Raw genomic sequence first — 20,818 nt, 5'->3', positions numbered from 1 at the left:
AAACTCCATCCAGACTCAGTCAATGTTAGTCCAGGAAGCTCCTGATCTGAGTGGCAGCTGATTCTGATGAATGAAGATGCTGCCTTGGAGTCCTGCAGTCCACAGTCTTTTTTTCCTCTCCCCCTTCCTTTTTTAATGGGTTTCTGTATCATCTTACTGGTTTGTTATATTTTGGTTGGGCTAATAAAGGTATTGCCCCAATATGGATGAAAGATTTCATAGTAAGTTTAACTTAGTAGATTTGTAGGGTGTCAGTGTGCACATTTTGGGGATGGAAGCAGTAAGTATTAAGCAGTACAATGTTCAAAGAGGGCAACTTAATGGGAGACAATACAGCAGTGGTCTTTACTCCTTACAGATTTTGCATTAACTCTATGCCATCATTAAACAGTTTTGCATTTGTATCACACATTTTGACTCAAAAATGAGGATGTGAAGGTTTGAGGTCAAATTTCTGAAACATGGACCCACTCAAAAAGTCTCCAAATTTCACATTTTTATTTTAGCTCTTTACATGCTAAACCTTATCTAAAAGCTCATCTGAGCGGGGGACTCTATGATTTGTATTTTGCACAGTGCAGAAGACACAAAGCACACAATGCTTGAATCATGGATCAAATGTAGTTGTTTAGTCAATGCTTGAGTTTATTTCCTCTGAATGGTGAGATGGTGACAACACACAACCTTATATCACTGGAATCAGGCTATTCCCTTGCTTTTCTTATAATGGAACCACGATGTGGCCACAGGTGGTGTGTTGCGGGATGGATGCAATTCCTGAAACAGAAAGAGATTTTAAAGTTGGAGCAGTTGGAGCCAAGAGCCAGATCAAGGCAAGTGAGCATCCATGCATAGCTGAGATGAGTTCAAATTAACCTTTAAAAGAAAACAAAAAAACTCAGGGTCTGTCCCTTGGAGGCAACTTTTTAAGAATCCCAGAAGTTTGCTTCTAAACTAGCATCAGGTAATGCCTATAAAAGCCCAATTATGGAAGAGGTGCACTAGAAGAGCAATGTGCAGGGAAGGAATGGGTTAAGCACATTATGGGCACCCCACAGGTCTCTGCTCCAAGCCACCTCCTCCTTTCTGCTTTTCCTTAGAAAAAGCAGCTATTGAGGTTTGGTTACAGAGGTTTACTTCCAAGTAAATTTGCTTAGAATTAGTCTGTAAGTAATGACTGTGTCCTCTGATTGGCAGACGATGGGTCCTTCCAGAAGACTGTTTAGTGAGTGTCTGTTCTTGATTTGTTTGTGCAAAATTCTTATGAGATTGTACAACATCACCATCTAGTGGTTGTTACCTCCACACATTCTCACTTTTCTTATCAGACTGTTTGCAGTAAGAAAAATGATGGAGAACTGCATGGCATAACAAGCCCTGGATGCAAATATTGTGTGAACAAATCAGGGTGGATGCTCAACAAACAACCAGTCTGGGAGTTCTCTGTGCAGTGGTGTAGTGGTTTGCTGGTGCCTGGGGGCCTGCACATGTGTGCACACAGCAGGGGGACAGAGTGCTGATAGTGAACGGAACCTGCAATGCCAGCCCAGCCCTCACCACTGCTGCAACCGCCCCTCCTCGGAGCCAAGCGGGGCCACACACCACATCCTGCCCATCTACGCAGGGAGCCTGGCCAGTCAATGCAGCCCTTGGTGGGCGAATCCCCCTGATGCCCAGAGGCGAGGTGAGGAGGACACAACAGCCATGTGCCCTTTGATCCCAGTCTCTCAAAACGTCCTTCTCATGCCACCCTGCCAACCCTGCACCACTATGTGAGCAGCACAGGGCTGGCAGGAAAGCACGAGAAGCCAAATGCACAGCACTGCACCCCCTTAAAAAATGTGCCCAGGGCCATTGTTCTGGCATCCCCCCCGTGCTATGCCACTGTTTCTATGTCCAAATTTGTTTTATTTCCCTCTTCCAAAAACATCATAAATTTCCAATGCTCTCTCCTTTGAAGTGAACATGTAAAGTCTGACTTTAATTCCCTACCATTCAGGGCATGGATAGAATGAAATGTAGCATTGACATCCTCCAGCCATTTTATGTCTATTGGGAAGAAATATAGGAATCACCTTACATTGTTATGCTTATTTGAAATTGGATAGTTCACACTTCCTCGTTTCTGATGGTGAAAAGGCCACACTACTGATCTGCATTGATTAGCAGAGCTAGCTATGAATGAAAAGGAAATAATGGATTCGCCTGATACTTACTGAATGTAACTAGCCTCTATCTGTGTTAAAACGGAAAGTGGAGCTTTTGTTAGCATTCCATGGTTATCACCCTGTGCCACTGCCTGTTCTTCCTTTAAAACAGTGGTACCACATGCACAAAACTGCTCACTGTAAACACAGCCCTGACAAACCTACAGCAGTGCATTGTAGACCGACTTCATAAACTGAAGGCAAGTAGAGACAGGCTGAGACAATGCATGAAATGTCTCCAGTTGCCATTAACCTCAACACTTTCAGGACTCTCCCCTTTGAGTATTTATGCCCTGGCAACTATATCTACTTTAGATCCCCTGCCCTGCATCGCCTCTCTCCAATGCCCATCTCTTTTCATTTTCTCTTTACTCTCTTCTTAAACTCACCATTTTCTTACTTTCCCCAAAATGGCGAAGCCCATTTGTTCTTCATAGCACCAACTGATTCCAAACGTTTTGCAAAAATGTCAAAAAAAGATGGAAGAAAACCTTTCCGACGGCCATGGGTGGTCTCTGGATTAGGAGGAAAATGAGAGCTCATGAGCCACACCTTCTCTGGTTTTTCTTTCTTAGGAACATAAGAAGAGCCTGCTGGATCCTGTTCTCCTAGTGACCAACCAGACACTCCTGGTCAGCTTGCAATCAGGACACAAGACTTCTTGCCCCTTGTGATTCCCAGCAACTAGCATTCTGAGGCAGGCTGCCTCTGATACTGGAGGCATTCCTTCCTTTGTACCACTGTGTGTGTGTCAGCTCCCCAGACAACAGATCAAATGTTACCAGCACTAAGCCAAATGTTGCACTACTATTGGCACAATGTTATATGTTCACATTATATATGAGCATTGCTTCTGTGGGCTGGTCTTCCAATTCTGTAAAAAAAAAAAAAGTTCTAGCTCATTTGTTCATTGCTTTGTGTTATTCTCTGTGGAGACATATGAAGCACTGGATTTCTGAAGCAATGTTCTGCTTTGGACCCAAGGCAACATGAATCATGCAGTGACCCATTTTCCAAAGCACCAAAGTGTGATCAGAACGGAATCTTGTCTGTCATACACATGGCCAACCATCACACCAAGTCACCAAAGCATATTTATAACAGGGGGTACCAAGCAGATGGTAGCTGCAGCCAGTTGATTGGAAAGGAGACCCGGTCCTACCCTCCCCAAGCAGATCATGGGAAATGTCAAAGTTCATTATGCAAATCCTCTTTTCACTGCTGCTGCTGGTGGACCTCAATGAGCAACGTCACATGGTGCTGACTGTGCAATATTCTCATCTTGTGCAACCTGCCATGCACAAAGAGAACATACTTTCCCCATGTAGGATTGGGGTAACGTGTGTGGCACATGCCCATTGCACAGATATTCAGAATTAACCTCACTATGCTCAAAGAGAGTTATTTCAGGTTAGAGTCATAGCATTGCAGCTTAAGAACAATTCACAAAGCATGAACTAGCAACTTGCTTTGGGGAGATGGTGTGCTATTATAAAATAAAAAAGTCAAAATGGATCCCCGTGATAACATATTTCCAGAATACAAATACCATAGCCAGCCGTACAGATCCATGAACACAGCACTAATAAAGTAGGAATGGTGGACAACATCCATCATCCTGAGCAGTAGTCATGCTAGCTGGGACTGCTGGGAGTTGGAGTCCACCAACATCTGGAGAGCCACTGGTTCCCCATCGCTGTCATAAAAGTAAATCGCTCCACAGGCTTATGATACACATTAGTTGTAGGAGGAGGGGAAGTTGTACCAGAAGTGGAGGGAGAGTTGTTATCTGGGATAGGGAAAGCAAATCATTCTCCTATCACCATGTTGCTGTGGATAAGTTGTGTGCTATGATTCAGATACTTGCTTAAATTGCTGGACCAAGAAGAACTCACCATCACTGGTGGTGCTCGCTTCTGCAGAAGTCGCTATAAATAAGAAGGCATGGCAACATGAAACAGAATTCCTCTAATATCCAGACACAGAGGGCAAAACCTCAACCATTCCTGCAAGAATTCTTCAGTTCTGAATAATACTATTCCACTTCCCCCCAACTTCCAATAAAAGAAACGCACAATTATTTTACGCCCACAGCTGAGTTTGCAGCTAAGCTTTTAGGATGGCAGGTGTTATGCAGTATGCTAGAAAGCACCGCCATTTGACTTCCAAAACGTTCAAAAACCAAAGCGTGGCTTTTGATTGGCTGCAGGAAGCTGCTGCAGTCAATCAGAAGCTGCAGAAGCCCTGTTGGATGTTCAGCTTCCAAAAATAGTTCGCAAATCAGAACAGTCACTTCCAGGTTTGCAATGTTTGGGAGCCAAAACATTTGACTCAAAAAGGCATTTGAAAACCAAGGTACAACTGTAATTCCTCAGGCTCTTAAGAACTGTTACTTAGAGCACATTTGTAAGCATATACAGTCGTGCCTTGGAAGTTGAACACCTTGTGAGTCAAATGTTTTGGCTCCCGAATGTCACAAACCCAGAAGTGACTGTTCCAGTTTGCGAACTATTTTTGGAGGCCGCACTTTGGTTTTTGAATGTTTTGGACTCCCGGAACTCTAAAGGAAAAACTGAAGGTTTTTTTACACACAAGATATTAGGCAATCCAGGAATCAATGTGCTCTCCACAATTGTATTTAATTAAAGTATAACATCGTTTTGAGAACTATCTATATGATTTACCAATCTGTTCACTTAGGAAGGCATTTGTGGCTCTGAGTTTTCAGACAATGCCCTCAGAGTATTTAGATGGTTGCTGCAGGAAAATTCTAGCAGAAAAGAGGCTTTCTCTACGTGGCACTCAAGCAACAGAAGACCTATACTGTTATGTACTCTACTGTCCTATGTATTCTGAGCTGAAACCTAAGTACATTTGTGAACTATTGTGTAAGATGCCTGATGTGGACTATCAAGTGAAGGTCACATATTTGCTGTCTGGCTCTGATACGTTTGAGACAGACAACATGGTGAGATTCGTGGTTGCATCCCAAAAACTAAGAATGTGCATCAAAGACAATATAGCAAACTGTAAAATCTGATCAGCAATGTAATATAGAAATTTATTCGTGTAGGTCTGCATTTCAAAGTATAGATGCATAAATTGGTTACCACTGTATTTAACAGTGTATCTATGCATATTCTGCACAATATCCATAGAATACTTATATTCCCTTTTTGGTTAAAATAACCAGGATGGTTGCAACAACAAATAAACTTTGACTTCGACTCTGAGATACTTCCTGAAATTGCTGGGCCAAGAATAACTCACCGTCACTGGTGGTGCTCACTTCTGCAGAATCTGCTGTGGATAAGAGGACATGGCAGTATGAAACAGAATTCCTCCAATACACAGAATAATACACAGTTCAATATTTGAATCTTTCCTGCAAAAAGTACCGTATTTTTTGCCCAATAGGACGCACTTTTTCCCCTCCAAAAATGAAGGGGAAATCTGGGTGCGTCCTATGGGGCGCATGCAGGCTTTCGCTGAAGCTTGGAGAGTGAGAGGGGTCAGTGCGCACCAACCCCTCTCGCTCTCCAGGCTTCAGGAAGACATCCGCAGCCTAGGCAGCCCTGCGGGAGGTCCCGCAGGGATGTCTAGGCTGTGGATAGCAGCCTGCTTCCCGGAGCGTTGGGCGCCCTGAAAGCAGAGCTCCCAGCGCTTCGGGAACACATCTGCAGCCTAGGCAGCCCTGCGGGAGGTCCCACAGGGATGTCTAGGCTGCGGATAGCAGCCTGCTTCCCGGAGCATCGGGTGCCCTGAAAGCAGAGCGCCCGGCGCTTTGGGAACACAACCGCAGCCTAGGCAGCCCTGTGGGAGTTCCCCGCAGGGCTTCCCACACTTCCAGTTGACAGCGATCCGAGCGCAAGCGGGGATTTTCCCTCCTGGGGAATCCCGAGTTTTTCGGAGGATTGGGGGTGTCACAGGGCGCAGTGACCCCCTGAAGTAGTGTCAGGAGGGTGTCCTGACACTCAGGTTCCCGCAGGCAGCCGAAACGCGAACCTCCCGGCCGTCAGGTAGCTCTTAATAAGAGCGACGAGAACGGCGGGGGGGAGAGCGGGTTGCAGGGAGGCCATAGCTACCTCCGAGAAACGAAGCCCCGAGCTTGCAAGGAGAGCTCTCAATTCTCGATTTGGAAGGAATTCGGACTTAATTGGATATTAAGAAGATCATTGAAAACTAAGGAAAGTAACCGGAGGAAAAATTGGAAGCTACGAGACCAGCTTTCCGTCCGCAATCAGCTTAGACGCATAGAAACAACAAAGCGGTTAAAAGTGAAAGTAAGTTACCGCTCGCGGCTACTGTTTCTTCCCCCCTTTTAACTGAACAAAAATAACCCTTTTTGGGAAGATACTAGTTATCAAAGAAGATTTAAAGGAAAAGGGGGGACAGAGGAGCAAGACGGAGTTGTTCAAGTCCTTTGGGGGGCTTGTGAAATTGACTTATCGCAATCAGACTTTGGTGCGGTGGTGAAATAAAAACTGCGCAATAAAAGGGGATTTCCAGACTCCATTGTTAAAGTTATACAGGATTGTCTGATGTTTGCCGAGAAAAGAAGGTTCGTTTTAAACTGATCTGGACTGGCGCTTAGGACTAAACATAATTCGGCTCACTCTTTTGAAGATTTATTTTCTTTCTTTTTTTTGGACGGCAATTTCTTTTTATTGAATAATTAAATATTTTGAGCAATTTAACACGGTTTGGAGACCTTGCCCCTAGTGGTCAGAAGATATACAACAACTTGTTTTTTTATTTGCTTGGTTCTCTTCGGGATTTTTTTCGTTTTTTTTCTTGTTTTTTTTCTGATAAACCTCTTGGCTTTGGGATTACTGATATACACAAATTTGGATTAGCCTATTTGGTGGCAGAAGATTTCCCATTTATATCGACTTTAAGGATTAGCCTAATTGGTGGCAGAAGATTGTTTTTGCTTCGTTTTGGATACTTTTCTTCTTTGGGTTCCCTCTAACTCCAGCAAATTGGTAAAAGTTGGGTCACATTTAAACAAATACCCGCATTGATGGAATAGCCAAATTGGTGGCAAGAAGACGTTCATAGACAATTTGAACTGTGGAGTTTAAATTGGACTGTATCTGATTATATTGACTATATTGAGACTTGGGACTGGGCTGGATGGTTTTTGTTTTTTTCTTGAATTGAATTTTGGAAAAAAGTGTCATTCATATATTTGAGATAAGAATTGTTTGGAGGAGGGACACAGTATAATTTAAGGTTTAGATCCAACGGAATTGGGGATAGTGGGACTGTTTTATATAAAAAGGGAACGGATAGAAAGTAAGGAGAGGGAGAAAATGTCTCACCCACAGAAGAAAGCTGGGGAAGGAGGAACACCGGGAGAAAGAAGGGGTTCAAAACCTGAGGCAGATTTCAAATCAGAAATTTTAAAAATGTTTGCAGAAATTAGACAAAGTGAAAAGAATCTGGAGGATAAATTAGAACATGTAAATACTAGAATTGAGCAGGTGGATAACAAAATAGGTAAAATGGACCAGAAGATTGATGATACAGTAAAAGAGCTGAAAGGTCAAATAAAAGAAGTTAGTAAGAGAACACAATCGGTTGAGGAAGGATTAAAAAAGACAAAAGTGGAGATAAAAGAAGTTAAAAAAGAAGAGGAGAAGATGAAAGCGGGAATTTCAGAAATGACTAAAACACAGGAGGAGTTATGGGATGCAATCTCCATGAATGAATTGAGACAACGGGAGGTGAACCTAAGATTGAGAGCAGTTCCAGAGGTTCAAGGAGAAGATATAAAAGATAAATTAATAACTGAAATTGCTCAATGGCTGGAATTACAAAAAGAAGATGTAGAGAAGAGAGTTCAAAACGCATTCAGGATGAGAGTAAGGACAACCAAGGCAAGGAAAGTTACAGGAGATTGCTTGATTACTTTTAAAGATAAAGACATGAGGAATTTAATACTCCAAAAAAACAGAGAGAAACGATTGAATATTGATGGGAGTTACATAATTATTTTCAAAGATATACCGGTTAGATTGTTGAAACGGAGAGACCCTTATAAACCATTGGTCCAAATTTTGAAGAAAAACAAGATTGAATTTAAGTGGGAATTCCCTCAGGGGATTTCCTTTATATACAAAGCCAAGAGACATAGACTGACAAGTCCCGAAGAAACAAGCAAGTTTCAGAGACGTTACAAAGAACTGATGGTAGAAGAGGAGGAGGAAGAAGGTGCAGTAGGAGGAGCTGACCCAATGGGAGGGAAATTTTTAAAGGGGAAATCTAAAAAGAACAGAGAGACAGATGAAGAGGAGGAGGAGAAGGATGAAGAAGAAGAAGAGGAGGAAGAAGAAAAAGAGGAATCATAAAGAGAAAATTTGATAAAACTGTATATTTTAATTATCGGAAGACATGGCATTGAAATTATGGAATTGGAATATTAATGGGATGAACGATAAGAAGAAAAGAAATTGTATTGAACAATATTTAAAAAGAAAAAATTTGGATATCATCTGTCTACAAGAAACACATGTGGCAAAAAAGCACAAAAAAATCTTGATTAATAACAGATTGGGCAATGAATTTATATCCTCAGACAAAGAAAAGAAGAGAGGCATAGTCCTTTATGTTAGGAAAAACATAGAAGCTCAACAGATCTTCAAAGATGAAGAAGGAAGAATAATTGCAATACAGATCAATTGGCAGGGCGAAAAACTAATAATTGTCGGGATCTATGCACCTAACGGAAATAAGACTGATTTTTACAAGAAACTGGAAGAAAGACTGTTCAAATACATGGATCAAAAAATCATAATAATGGGAGATATGAATGGAGTTGTTTCAACGGAAATGGACAGATTAAGAGAAAAAAGTGACAGTAAAGAGGGGAAACTACCGAAGACCTTTTTCACATTGGTGCAAAACCTCAATTTAATCGACATCTGGAGACTCAGACACCCATTAGAAAAAGAGTTCACATTTTATTCGGAACCGAATCAGTCCATGTCAAGAATAGATCAAATCTGGATCTCGAATGAATTAACTACTAGAATTCAACAAATAGAAATCCAACCTAGAGTAATTTCGGATCACAATCCAATAAAAATGGAGATAAAGATGTATGAAGAAAGAACATTTAGATGGAGATTGAAAGACTACCTTTTGGAAGATGAAAGAATTATTCAAGATGCTCGGAAAAAACTGATGGAGTACTTTGCAGATAACATGAATAAAGGTACAAAGATTAGCACAGTTTGGGATGCAAGTAAAGCGGTAATGAGGGGATTCTTCATCCAGCAGAATGCGATCAAAAATAAGAACAGAGAGAAAGGGAAGAAGGAAATCCTAAAACAAATAATGGACAATGAACAAAAGTTAATTAAGAAGCCAAATAACATCAAGATAAAACAAAATATTAAAATTCTGCAGACGCAGTTCGCCATGATTATAAATAAAGAAGTTGAATGGAACATTAAAAGGCTGAGACAAAGGAACTTCGAATTCGCAAATAAACCTGGAAAATGGCTGGCATGGCAAATAAAAAAAAGGAAAGAGCAAGGTACAATTAACAGAATTATTGTGGATGGCGAGGAAATAGAGAACCCAAAAGGTATCAGAAAAGGATTTTTGGATTTCTACAAGCATCTATATGCAAAGCGAGAGAAAAACAACATAAAGAAGATAGAGAACTTTTTGAAAGGAAAAAAGGTGCAAAAGATCCCGACAGAAATGAAAGACAGACTGAATGCCCCAATAGAGAATGAGGAGATAGTAGAAATCATAAAACAGATGAAAAAAGGAAAGGCACCAGGACCAGATGGATTTACAGCAACGTATTATAAAGAAATGAGGGACTCCTTGACGGTACCACTTAAAGAAGTTATGAACAACATCTTGAAACAACAGGACATACCAGGAACATGGAAAGAAGCCTTCATAACACTCATACCTAAACAAGACTCTGATCTCACACAAGTAAAGAATTATAGACCGATATCTCTGCTAAACACAGATTATAAGATTTTTTCGGGTATTTTAGCATCAAGATTTAAGAAGATATTGCAACAGCATATCCATAAAGATCAAGCAGGTTTCTTACCTGGCAGACATATGAAGGATAATGTAAGAAATATAATAAATATTTTGGAATATTTGACTGCCAGCAATGAGAGACAAGCTGTTTTAATGTTTGTGGATGCAGAGAAAGCGTTTGATAATGTTTCATGGGAATTTATGCTGAAAAATTTGGAAATGATGGAAGTGGGAGAAGATTTTTATAATGGTATAAAGGCAATATATTCAGAACAAAGAGCTAAATTGATAGTAAATAATGTAATTACAGAGGAAGTGAAAATAAAGAAGGGTACAAGACAGGGATGCCCTCTCTCACCACTGTTATTCATCATGGTTCTGGAGGTCCTACTGAGTTCTATTAGACAAAATGAATTAATAAAGGGGGTAACAGTAGGTCAAAACCAATATAAAGTTAAAGCCTTTGCCGATGATCTGGTAATTACGATGGAAGATCCGACAAATAGTCTAAAAGAAGTTATAAAAGAAATTGATCAATTTGGAAGAGTGGCCGGATTTGTATTAAATAAAAGGAAAACTAAACTTATGGTGAAGAATTTGGATCAAAGTGCGATTGAAGAAGTGCAAAGAGAAACAGAGATGGAAGTGGCGAAGAAGGTAAAATATTTAGGAATATGGTTAACCCAAAAAAACATTGACTTATTCCAAAACAATTATGTGACAATTTGGAACAATATTAAGAGAGACCTCGAAGTGTGGAGTAGGATGAAGTTATCTTTTTGGGGCAGAATTTCTACAATCAAGATGAGTGTGCTTCCAAGGATGTTGTTTCTATTTCAAATGATCCCAATAATCAAGGGGACAAAGATCTTCAGAGATTGGCAAAGAACGATCTCAAAGTATATCTGGCAGGGCAAAAAGCCACGAATACAATTTAATCTACTAACTGATGCGAAAGAAAGAGGTGGCTTCGCCCTGCCGGACCTGAAACTTTATTATGAAGCATCTTGTCTCTGGTGGATAAAAGATTGGATAACACTAAAAGACAATAAGCTACTGGACTTGGAAGGGTTTGACAATAGGTTTGGCTGGCATGCCTATCTATGGTTAGGAAAGAAGAAAGCTCATAAAAGCTTTGCCAACCACATTTTCAGAGGTGCCCTTATAGAAATATGGGACAGGTACCAAAATATTTTGGAACCAAATGTACCACATTGGTTATCCCCACTAGAGGTCATGAGTGTTAAAAAGATAAACATGAGAGAGGATTGGATGACTTATGGAGATATTGTAATTAAAGAAGGGGGGAAATGGAAACTGAAGCCATATGAACAAGTTAAAAAATATGTATATGATTGGTTGCACTACTTCCAAACAAATGATATGTTTAAGAAGGATTGTAAAGAGAGGAAATATATTGAAGGAGAGTCTAGATTTCAGAAGGAAATAATTAATAATGACTATAAAGTATTGTCAAAAATGTACAAAATGTTATTGGAATGGCAAACAAAGGACGAAGAAGTTAAATCAGTTATGATACACTGGGCCAGGGATTTTGGTTATAATATACAGTTAGCAGACTGGGAGAAGGTGTGGAAGGAAAATATGAAATTCACTGCATGCATGACGATAAAGGAAAATATTATGAAAATGGTATACAGATGGTACATCACTCCCGTAAAATTAGCAAAAATGTATAAGACATGTAACAAATGTTGGAAGTGTAAAGAGAGGGAAGGGACATTTTACCATATGTGGTGGGAGTGTAAGAAAGTAAAAGGCTTCTGGGAAATGATATATAATGAGTTGAAAAGGATGTTTAAATATACGTTTGTGAAGAAACCAGAAGCTTTCTTGTTAGGAATTACAGGAAGAGAAATTAATAGAAGTGATTATAAACTTTTTCAATATGCAGTGACTGCGGCAAGAATTTTAATGGCTCAAAAATGGAAACAAGAAGAATTACCAACATTGGAAGAATGGAGACGGAAATTGATGGACTTTGCTGAACTAGATAAACTGACAGGAAAAATTAGATACCAGAAAGATCACAAGTTCACACAGGACTGGAGAAAGTTTACGATTTATCTGGAAAATATTTGTGATGAACAGACAACGCTAGTTGGATTTAAAGAGGCTTTGTGATGAGAAAGGGTATTGTGGGAGGGATAAGAGTTGTAAAGATTAATTAACTGGCAATACAATTATAAAGGAAATGTGAAATAAATATAAAATTATGAGGATTGTGGAGGGAGCGGGGGGAAGTCCAAAAGAATTTGGCATTATAGTGGATGTGAATGTGTTATTTAAATCTGTAAAAGAAAATTTTTCTAAAAAATTAATAATAAAAAAAAATAATAACCAGGATGGTTGCAACAACAAATAAACTTTGACTTCGACTCTGAGATACTTCCTGAAATTGCTGGGCCAAGAATAACTCACCGTCACTGGTGGTGCTCACTTCTGCAGAATCTGCTGTGGATAAGAGGACATGGCAGTATGAAACAGAATTCCTCCAATACACAGAATAATACACAGTTCAATATTTGAATCTTTCCTGCAAAAAGTACCGTATTTTTTGCCCAATAGGACGCACTTTTTCCCCTCCAAAAATGAAGGGGAAATCTGGGTGCGTCCTATGGGGCGCATGCAGGCTTTCGCTGAAGCTTGGAGAGTGAGAGGGGTCAGTGCGCACCAACCCCTCTCGCTCTCCAGGCTTCAGGAAGACATCCGCAGCCTAGGCAGCCCTGCGGGAGGTCCCGCAGGGATGTCTAGGCTGTGGATAGCAGCCTGCTTCCCGGAGCGTTGGGCGCCCTGAAAGCAGAGCTCCCAGCGCTTCGGGAACACATCTGCAGCCTAGGCAGCCCTGCGGGAGGTCCCACAGGGATGTCTAGGCTGCGGATAGCAGCCTGCTTCCCGGAGCATCGGGTGCCCTGAAAGCAGAGCGCCCGGCGCTTTGGGAACACAACCGCAGCCTAGGCAGCCCTGTGGGAGTTCCCCGCAGGGCTTCCCACGCTGCGGATAGCAGCCTGCCGCCCGGTGGGCGGGGCGCCCTGAAGCAGAGCACACCGCGCACCGGACAGACATCCGCAGCGTGGGGAGCCCTGCAGGAGTTCCCTGCAGGACTCACCACGCTGCGGATAGCAGCCTGCCGCCTGGCGGGCAAGGTGCCCTGAAGCAGAGCGCCCCGCACGCCAGGCAGACATTGGCCAGCCCCACAAGCTCAGGGGACAGCAGGGAGGTGCAGCGCCGCCATCCTGCTGTTCCCCGACCTGGTTCGGTTTCCCCAACCTGCTTTTGGGGGGGAAATAAAGGGAAATTTTTTTTCCTTTATTTCCCCCCCAAAAAACTAGGTGTGTCCTATGGGACGGAGCGTCCTATGGGACGAAAAATGCAGTATTCTTTAATTTCCTCCCAACCTCCATTAAATGACCAGTGTCAAAGAAAAATGGAATCCAAAATTGATTTTCAAAGATGAGGAGGGAAGATACATAGCAGTAGAAATTACAGCACAAGGGGGAAAATACTTGTTATTGGGAAATTATGCACCTAATGATGGCAAGGCAGAATTCTTTAAGAATTTGGAAACAAGGCTTATGGATCATTTGGATTACAAATTAATTCCAATGTGAGATTTGAATGGAGTTGCATCTACTTTAATGGATAGGAGACAGAGACAAAAAATACTGAATGCCGGCAGATTACCTAAGATTTTTTATACATATAACTGACAAATTCGAACTGTCAGACATATGGAGAGTCAGAATTCTACCGTATTTTTCGCTCTATAAGACACACCAGACCACAAGACGCACCTAGTTTTTGGAGGAGGAAAACAAGAAAAAAATATATTCTGAATCTCAGAAGCCAGAACAGCAAGAGGGATCGCTGCGCAGTGAAAGCAGCAATCCCTCTTGCTGTTCTGGCTTCTGGGATAGCTGCGCAGCCTGCCTTTGCTCCATAAGACGCACACACATTTCCCCTTACTTTTTAGGAGGGAAAAAGTGAGTCTTATAGAGCAAAAAATACGTTAACTGAAAAAGACTTCACATTTTTTTTAGATGCAAATCAATCATTTTCGAGAACCGACTATTTATGGATATCCAGAGACTTGGTTCCCAGAGTAACAAAAGCGGAAATTTGCCCTAAAACTTGCTCAGATCACAATGCAGTATTTATGAAAGTGAAATTATCTACACAGGGATCTTTCAGATGGAGAATGAATGATGATTTGTTGAGGAATGAGCAAATAATTAATAAGGCCCAAAAGACTCTAAAAGCCTATTTTGAGATTAATATGAACTCTGGAATGCAAGCAAGAGTCATTTGGGACGCAAGTAAAGCAGTAATGAGAGGATTCCTCATCCAACAAAATTCAATTAAGAGAAAGATACAGAATGAAAAGAAAGATAAAATTTTGGACCAATTAAAAGATAAAGAGAAGAACCTTAGAAGTAATCCAAAGAATCTGCAGATACAAAAGGAAATTAAAGCTTTACAGACTCAGTATTCACAGATTATAAATCAAGAAATAGAATGGAAATTAAGAATGATGAGACAAAGGAATTTTGAATCTGCAAATAAATGTGGGAAACTCTTAGCTTGGCAGCTAAAAAAGAAGCAAAAACAAAGTACTATTACAAATATTGTATCAGAAGGAAAGTCTGTAGAGAACCCTGTGGAGATAAGAATATGTTTTCAGAAGTACTATAAACAACTGTATAAAAATAGTAAAGAAGATAAGGTTAAAATTGAGCATTTTATCAAAACTAATGGTTTGCAGAAGATTCCCAAAGGTAAAAGGATCCTACTAAATGTATTAATTACACGACAGGAGGTTGAAAATGCAATAAATTTAATGCAATTTGGCAAAGCCCCAGGACCAGATGGACTGTCAGCAAAATACTATAAGACTATGAAAGACTGGCTTATTCAGCCATTGGTAGAAGTTTGCAACAAGATAATAGGAGGGGGCAAAGCACCTGAAACCTGGAGGGAAGCTTATATAACGCTGATTCCAAAACAAGATCAAGATAGATCCAATGTTAAAAACTATAGACCAATCTCAGTACTTAACGTGGATTATAAAATTTTTGACAATTTTCTCGCCAATAGGTTGAAAAAGGTTTTGTCATACTATATCCATAAGGACCAGGTAGGATTTCTGCCTGGAAGACATATGAAAGATAATATTAGGAATATAGTTGACATTTTAGAAAAGTTGGAAGCAAGAAAAAATTGTAAAGCAATGTTAATGTTTATTGATGTGGAGAAGGCCTTTGACAATGTGTCTTGAAGTTTTATGATACAAAATTTAGATAGTATTGGGGTTGGACAGGAGTTTTTAAATGGTATTAATGCGATTTATCATGAACAAAAAGCCAAAATTATAATAAACAATGTGGTATCAGAGGAAATTACAATTGAGAAGGGTACCAGGCAAGGGTGCCCACTTTCCCCTCTGCTTTTTATTTTGGTCCTGGAGGTTTTGTTAAGTATGATAAGGAAGGCTGAACAAGTTAAAGGTATAACAGTAGGAGCCAAACAATACAAATTAAAAGCCTTTGCTGACGATTTGGTGTTAACACTTCAAGATCCAGACTCCAGTGCAGTGAAAACACTGGAGTTGATACAGGAGTTCGGACAGGTAGCAGGATTTAAGTTAAAAGGTAAAGGTAAAGGTACCCCTGCCCGTACGGGCCAGTCTTGACAGACTCTGGGGTTGTGCGCCCATCTCACTTAAGAGGCCAGGGGCCAGCGCTGTCCGGAGACACTTCCGGGTCACGTGGCCAGCGTGACATCGCTGCTCTGGCCAGAGCCAGAGCCGCACACGGAAACGCCGTTTACCTTCCCGCTGGTAAGCGGTCCCTATTTATCTACTTGCACCCGGAGGTGCTTTCGAACTGCTAGGTTGGCAGGCGCTGGGACCGAGCAGCGGGAGCGCACCCCGCCGCAGGGATTCGAACCGCCGACCTTTCGATCGGCAAGTCCTAGGTGCTGAGGCTTTAACCCACAGCGCCACCTGCGTCCCGCAAGGATTTAAGTTAAATAAGAGCAAAACCAAAGTATTATAGAAAAAATTGGACAATGAGGAAAGGAAATTATTGCAAGAAAAAATGGGCCTGGCTTTTGTGAAAAAAGTTAAATATCTGGGTGTAAATTTGTCGGTGAAAATTTTGAATTTATATAAAGATAACTATGAGAAACTATGGAATGAAATTTAGAGAAATCTTGAGATTTGGTCGAATTTAAAATTGTCATTAATGGGCCGGATATCTGTGGTTAAGATGAATGTATTACCAAAGATGTTGTTTCTGTTTCAAGCCCTCCCAATCATTGATAATGTGAAATGTTTTAAAGAATGGCAGAAAGCTTTATCTAGATTTATCTGGCAGGGGAAAAAACACAGAATTAAATTATTAACAGATTCAAAAGAAAGAGGGGGCTATTCCCTGCCAGATTTGAAGATATATTTTGAAGCCACAGCCCTTTGTTCGGTTAAGGAATGGATACAACTAGATAATGCGAATGTTTTAGACTTGGAGGGATTTGACGATGTGTTTGGATGGCATGCTTATCTATGGTATGACAAGATAAAGGCCCATAATGGTTTCAAAAATCATAATCAAACCCTTATATAATGTTTGGATAAAATACAAAGATCTCTTAGACAGGAAAACACCCAGATGGCTTTCGCCAATGGAGGCAAAGTCCCAGAAAAAGTCAAATATGGAGACTAATTGGTTGATATATTCAGATTTATTATTGGAAGATAAAAGAAGGATTTAAATTAAGACCATTTGATCAAATCAAAGATAAAATAAATTGGTTACACTACCACCAGATTAATGAATTGTATAAATTAGATAAGAAAAATAGTTTTGCATCAGAAAAAACCAAATTGGAAACGGAGTTGTTAGATTCTAAATTTAAAAATTTGTCTAATTTATTGTTGGAGTGGCATACAAAGGATGAACAAGTTAAATCTGTGATGATAGATTGGGCAAGACATGTTGGACATAACATAATGTTTGAAGACTGGGAAAGGCTGTGGAGGAAATGGGTCAAGTTCACTGCATGTACAGTGTTAAAGGAAAATGTTATGAAAATGATGTATAGATGGTACTTAGCCCCTGTAAAACTAGCAAAGATTTACCACAAGAGTGACAACCTATGTTGGAAATATAAAGAAAAAGAAGGTACCTTTTACCATATGTGGTGGACGTGTCCCAAAGTGAAAGACTTCTGGGGAAAGATTCATAATGAATTGAAAAAAATGTTGAAATATTCATTTATTAAGAAACGAGAAGCCTTTATACTTGGAATAACAGGTTTGGAATTGCCCAAGAAAGATGTCAGATTATTTTTGTATGCCAAAACTGCAGCTAGAATTTTGTTGGCCAAAAATTGGAAACTACAAGAAGTACCAACAGTGGAGGAATGGTAGGTGAAGATGATGGACTTTGGGGAGCTAGCCAACCTGACCAGAAGAGTCTGCGACCAGAAGGAGGAGGAATACCAAGAGGAATGGAAGAAATTAAAAGATTATTTAGCTAAATATGTTAAGATAATTTAAATAGAATGACTTGCGAGTATCAGGTAGGCCTAGGATTTAAATATGTGATGTTCTAGAATACTATGTTAAAAGTTAAAAAGAAAAGAAAGAAAGATGTAAATTGGTTAAGGAAATTTTATGGGAAAATAGTTTAGGAAAACTGCTGCAATGATTTATATGGAAACTCAGCCGGGGGGATTTGAGGAAGTCACCCAACAATGTTAACAAAAGTGGAAATATTACAGTTAGGGTATATGTTTGTTTGTTTGTTTGTTTGTTTGTTGATAAGTTTGTTATAAATGTGGAAAACTAATAAAAAAAATTGAAGGGGGGAAAAAACCAGGATGGTTGCGACAACTAATAAACTTTGACTTCAACTTTGAGATACTTCCTGAAATTGCTGGACCAAGAATAACTCACTGTCACTGGTGGCACTCACTTCTGGAGAAGCTGCTGTGGATAAGAGGACATGGCAGTATGAAACAGAATTCCTCCAATACACAGAACAATGCACAATTCAATATTTGAATCTTTCCTGCAAAAAGTATTCTTTAATTTCCTCCCAACCTCCATTAAATGGCCAGTGTCATACACTAGAGAGTGCCATCTGTCTGGAAAATTCTACATGTGCAGGATTTTTATTACATATTATGTGGATGGACTAGGTCTATCACAGTCACCATGAGCTGCACTTTCCAGTCACTGATCTGTGCTTTAAAGCTCTGTGTTGAAGTGGATTGGGGTTTTTTATCCCAATGCTTTCCCCAGGAAAACCCACATTTAGCACTCAATTAGAACAAATAATGGAAAACCAGATTGCTGTTTGCTCCAATTCAGTGGTAATGTGCAGGTTTTCCTGGGGAAAGCTCTGGGACAAAAAAGAACCCCTCTCAGACACAGAACTCTGGATGAGCCTCATGATAACAGGCCAAGGTGCAACACAGAAAACCAAATTAAGTAAGAGGGCACTAACCAAATTGGATTGGGGCAAATGTCTTTAAGATCAATGCATGAGATCTCTTTTCAGAGAACATGAACTAGAAACCTGTCAGGATTTCTCTCTCCATCTCTCTCTCTCTCTCTCTCTCACACACACACACAGACAGGTGGTTGTATAAATTTATAAATTTGAAAAGCCACAATTTACTAGTCAACCCTGTCTCACCCAAAACGAAAGCCATCAAAGAAGAAGTCTTCAAGCTTAGCATTAATAAAACATAAAGGCAAAATCTCCTTCTGATCCTCTGATGTTCACCACTTGTAGGAGTAGTCTGTGAAGATATATTAAGCATTTAGGGTGGGGGTGATGTTGTAGGTTAGGAGCACCATCTACCTGGGATTTCTTTTAGCACTGTCTGATTTAAATACAATGCTAGGTGTGTAAACACACACACACACACACACACACACCCCTTTATTCAGATGGACAGTGAACGTCATGCTTAAATCAGCCAACCCCTACTTCTGCATGCCAGGTATCTGTAGCCTGAGTGCCTACATGATGGCATCCTGATGCTTCTCATGGACTGTGTAGCAGTGACCCATATTCCACAGGCAGCCTGCCATGTGGGATCCTACTCAAGTTTTCCAAACAGATGTATCCTCATGTATAAATCAGGCTTGGCAGATGCGCCACCCTTTCTTATGTGATTCGGGACTTCTTTTGTTTTCCCTCTCACTTTAGAGTGGCTACTGTGCAGGCAGTCTGATGATTATAAAGTGAATCTGCTATGACTGCCTACGCAGAAAACAAAGAATAACTCTGCCTGGATGACTCTATGGTGATGATCTAGATATACGAGTGCCCTAGAATCTGGATCCGCCATGGCATTCTGCTGCCCTCTTAACGCAGTTACTACAGTCACATTGTCCCAAGGAATATTCTACTGGGCAAATTATTCAAAAGGCTCAAGTGCACATGCTTAAAATGTTCAACACTTACCAGTGCTGGGAGTCAAATCAGTGCTGGGAGGAGGTGATGTCTCTAGAATGAGGACAGAAGATCTCACAACTATTATCCTGAATAATGCTAAATGCTCACTTGTTGAAACTAGCATTTTCCTCTGTGTCATTCAAACCTTTGCATGCCTAGCTGATGTGAACACAGCTCATTGAAATAAGAAGAATTCTGCTGGATCTTACCAAAGGTCCATCTAGTCCAACATCCTTTTTCTAACTTTGGCCAGCCAGTGCTTCCAAGAAGTCCATAAACAAACAAGAAAGGCCTTAACCCTCTCCTGTAGTTTATGGCCAGTGTGCAGTCCTCAGCTGTAAACTACCTATGCTCATGGAAGTTCTATTTTCTTATCATTGGTAACTTCATAGATGTCAGCAGATGTATCCTCATTGAATTTGCCTAAACCAAGGATGTGGCCCTTCATATATGTTGCACTATGGCTCCTGTCATTCATCTCTATACTAGCTGAGGCTAATGGGGATTGCTGTCCAAAAACATCTGGAAGAGTACAGGTTCCCCATCACTGTCTGAAACCATTATTGGAGCCACCTTAGCTTGTGCATCATAGCTATCACTTGGGGGGGGGTATGAATTCCATCCTTTATTTATGGAATTCGCCCCAAGGAGGAGGGAAACACACTGGGCCATTGAGAATTACATACCTCCAGACACTAGAGCGCAAACCAGCAGGAGTCCCCATATCATCTTCATGGTCATGAATGACTTGGGAGGTTTTCAGGAATTCAGGGCAGCCTAAAGAAGCCGAGGAATGTTGTGGTCTGATCCACTCTCACTGGCTTATGAAGGAAGGAAACGCCAATGAAAATGGTTGGGTAGTGGGGAGTGGAATCGTGGAGGAAATCAGGATCCTGGTGATGAAACAATTGGACAGATAAATTGGACAGATAACAATTGGATAAATATGCAAACGGAAGAAATAAGATGGCACACAGCACTTGTGGCACATGAGAATAGACACAATGTTAATTGGTCTTCTAAATAAAGGGAGAGGCAAGGAAATTATTTGCTGTACCAAGGCTTTCTAATCTGTTTACTCAGAAAAGGGATTTTGTTTTTCTCCTT

At 40.6% G+C, this 20,818-nt stretch overlaps 1 protein-coding gene across 6 annotated transcripts; it reads right to left on the bottom strand.

Annotated features, from left to right (window-relative positions):
- Positions 1-481: 481 nt before the first annotated feature.
- LOC307208438 (uncharacterized protein) lies at positions 482-20,591 on the bottom strand. 6 transcript variants are annotated; one of them, XM_079996499.1, is made up of 8 exons: positions 20,398-20,591; positions 19,721-19,762; positions 18,944-19,049; positions 18,199-18,231; positions 12,666-12,698; positions 4,103-4,135; positions 2,597-2,722; positions 482-777 (listed from the first exon to the last, which is right to left on the bottom strand). In XM_079996499.1, exons 3-7 carry the CDS (start codon positions 18,984-18,986, stop codon positions 2,604-2,606), a joined length of 261 nt encoding a protein of 86 aa, XP_079852625.1. In that variant the 5' UTR covers positions 18,987-19,049; positions 19,721-19,762; positions 20,398-20,591; the 3' UTR covers positions 482-777; positions 2,597-2,603. The 6 variants fall into 6 exon arrangements, with proteins under 6 accessions (XP_079852625.1, XP_079852626.1, XP_079852621.1 ...); XM_079996500.1 differs by having other exon boundaries at positions 12,666-12,695; XM_079996495.1 differs by lacking the exon at positions 18,944-19,049.
- Positions 20,592-20,818: the final 227 nt, after the last annotated feature.

The sequence above is a fragment of the Podarcis cretensis genome, assembly GCF_951804945.1.
Source record: "Podarcis cretensis genome assembly, contig: SCAFFOLD_54, whole genome shotgun sequence".
Taxonomy (NCBI): domain Eukaryota; kingdom Metazoa; phylum Chordata; class Lepidosauria; order Squamata; family Lacertidae; genus Podarcis; species Podarcis cretensis.
Note: the sequence above shows the minus strand (reverse complement) of the source record. Positions and strands in the feature narration are given on the sequence as shown.

Coding starts and splice junctions, on each gene's coding strand:
- LOC307208438 (XM_079996495.1), bottom strand. CDS start 20,452: ATGACCATGAAGATGATATGGGGACTCCTGCTGGTTTGCGCTCTAGTG. Junction 12,699..18,198: donor AGTGAGTGCCACCAGTGACA/GTGAGTTATTCT, acceptor TCTTATCCACAG/CAGATTCTGCAGAAGTGAGC. Junction 4,136..12,665: donor AGTGAGCACCACCAGTGACG/GTGAGTTATTCT, acceptor TCTTATTTATAG/CGACTTCTGCAGAAGCGAGC.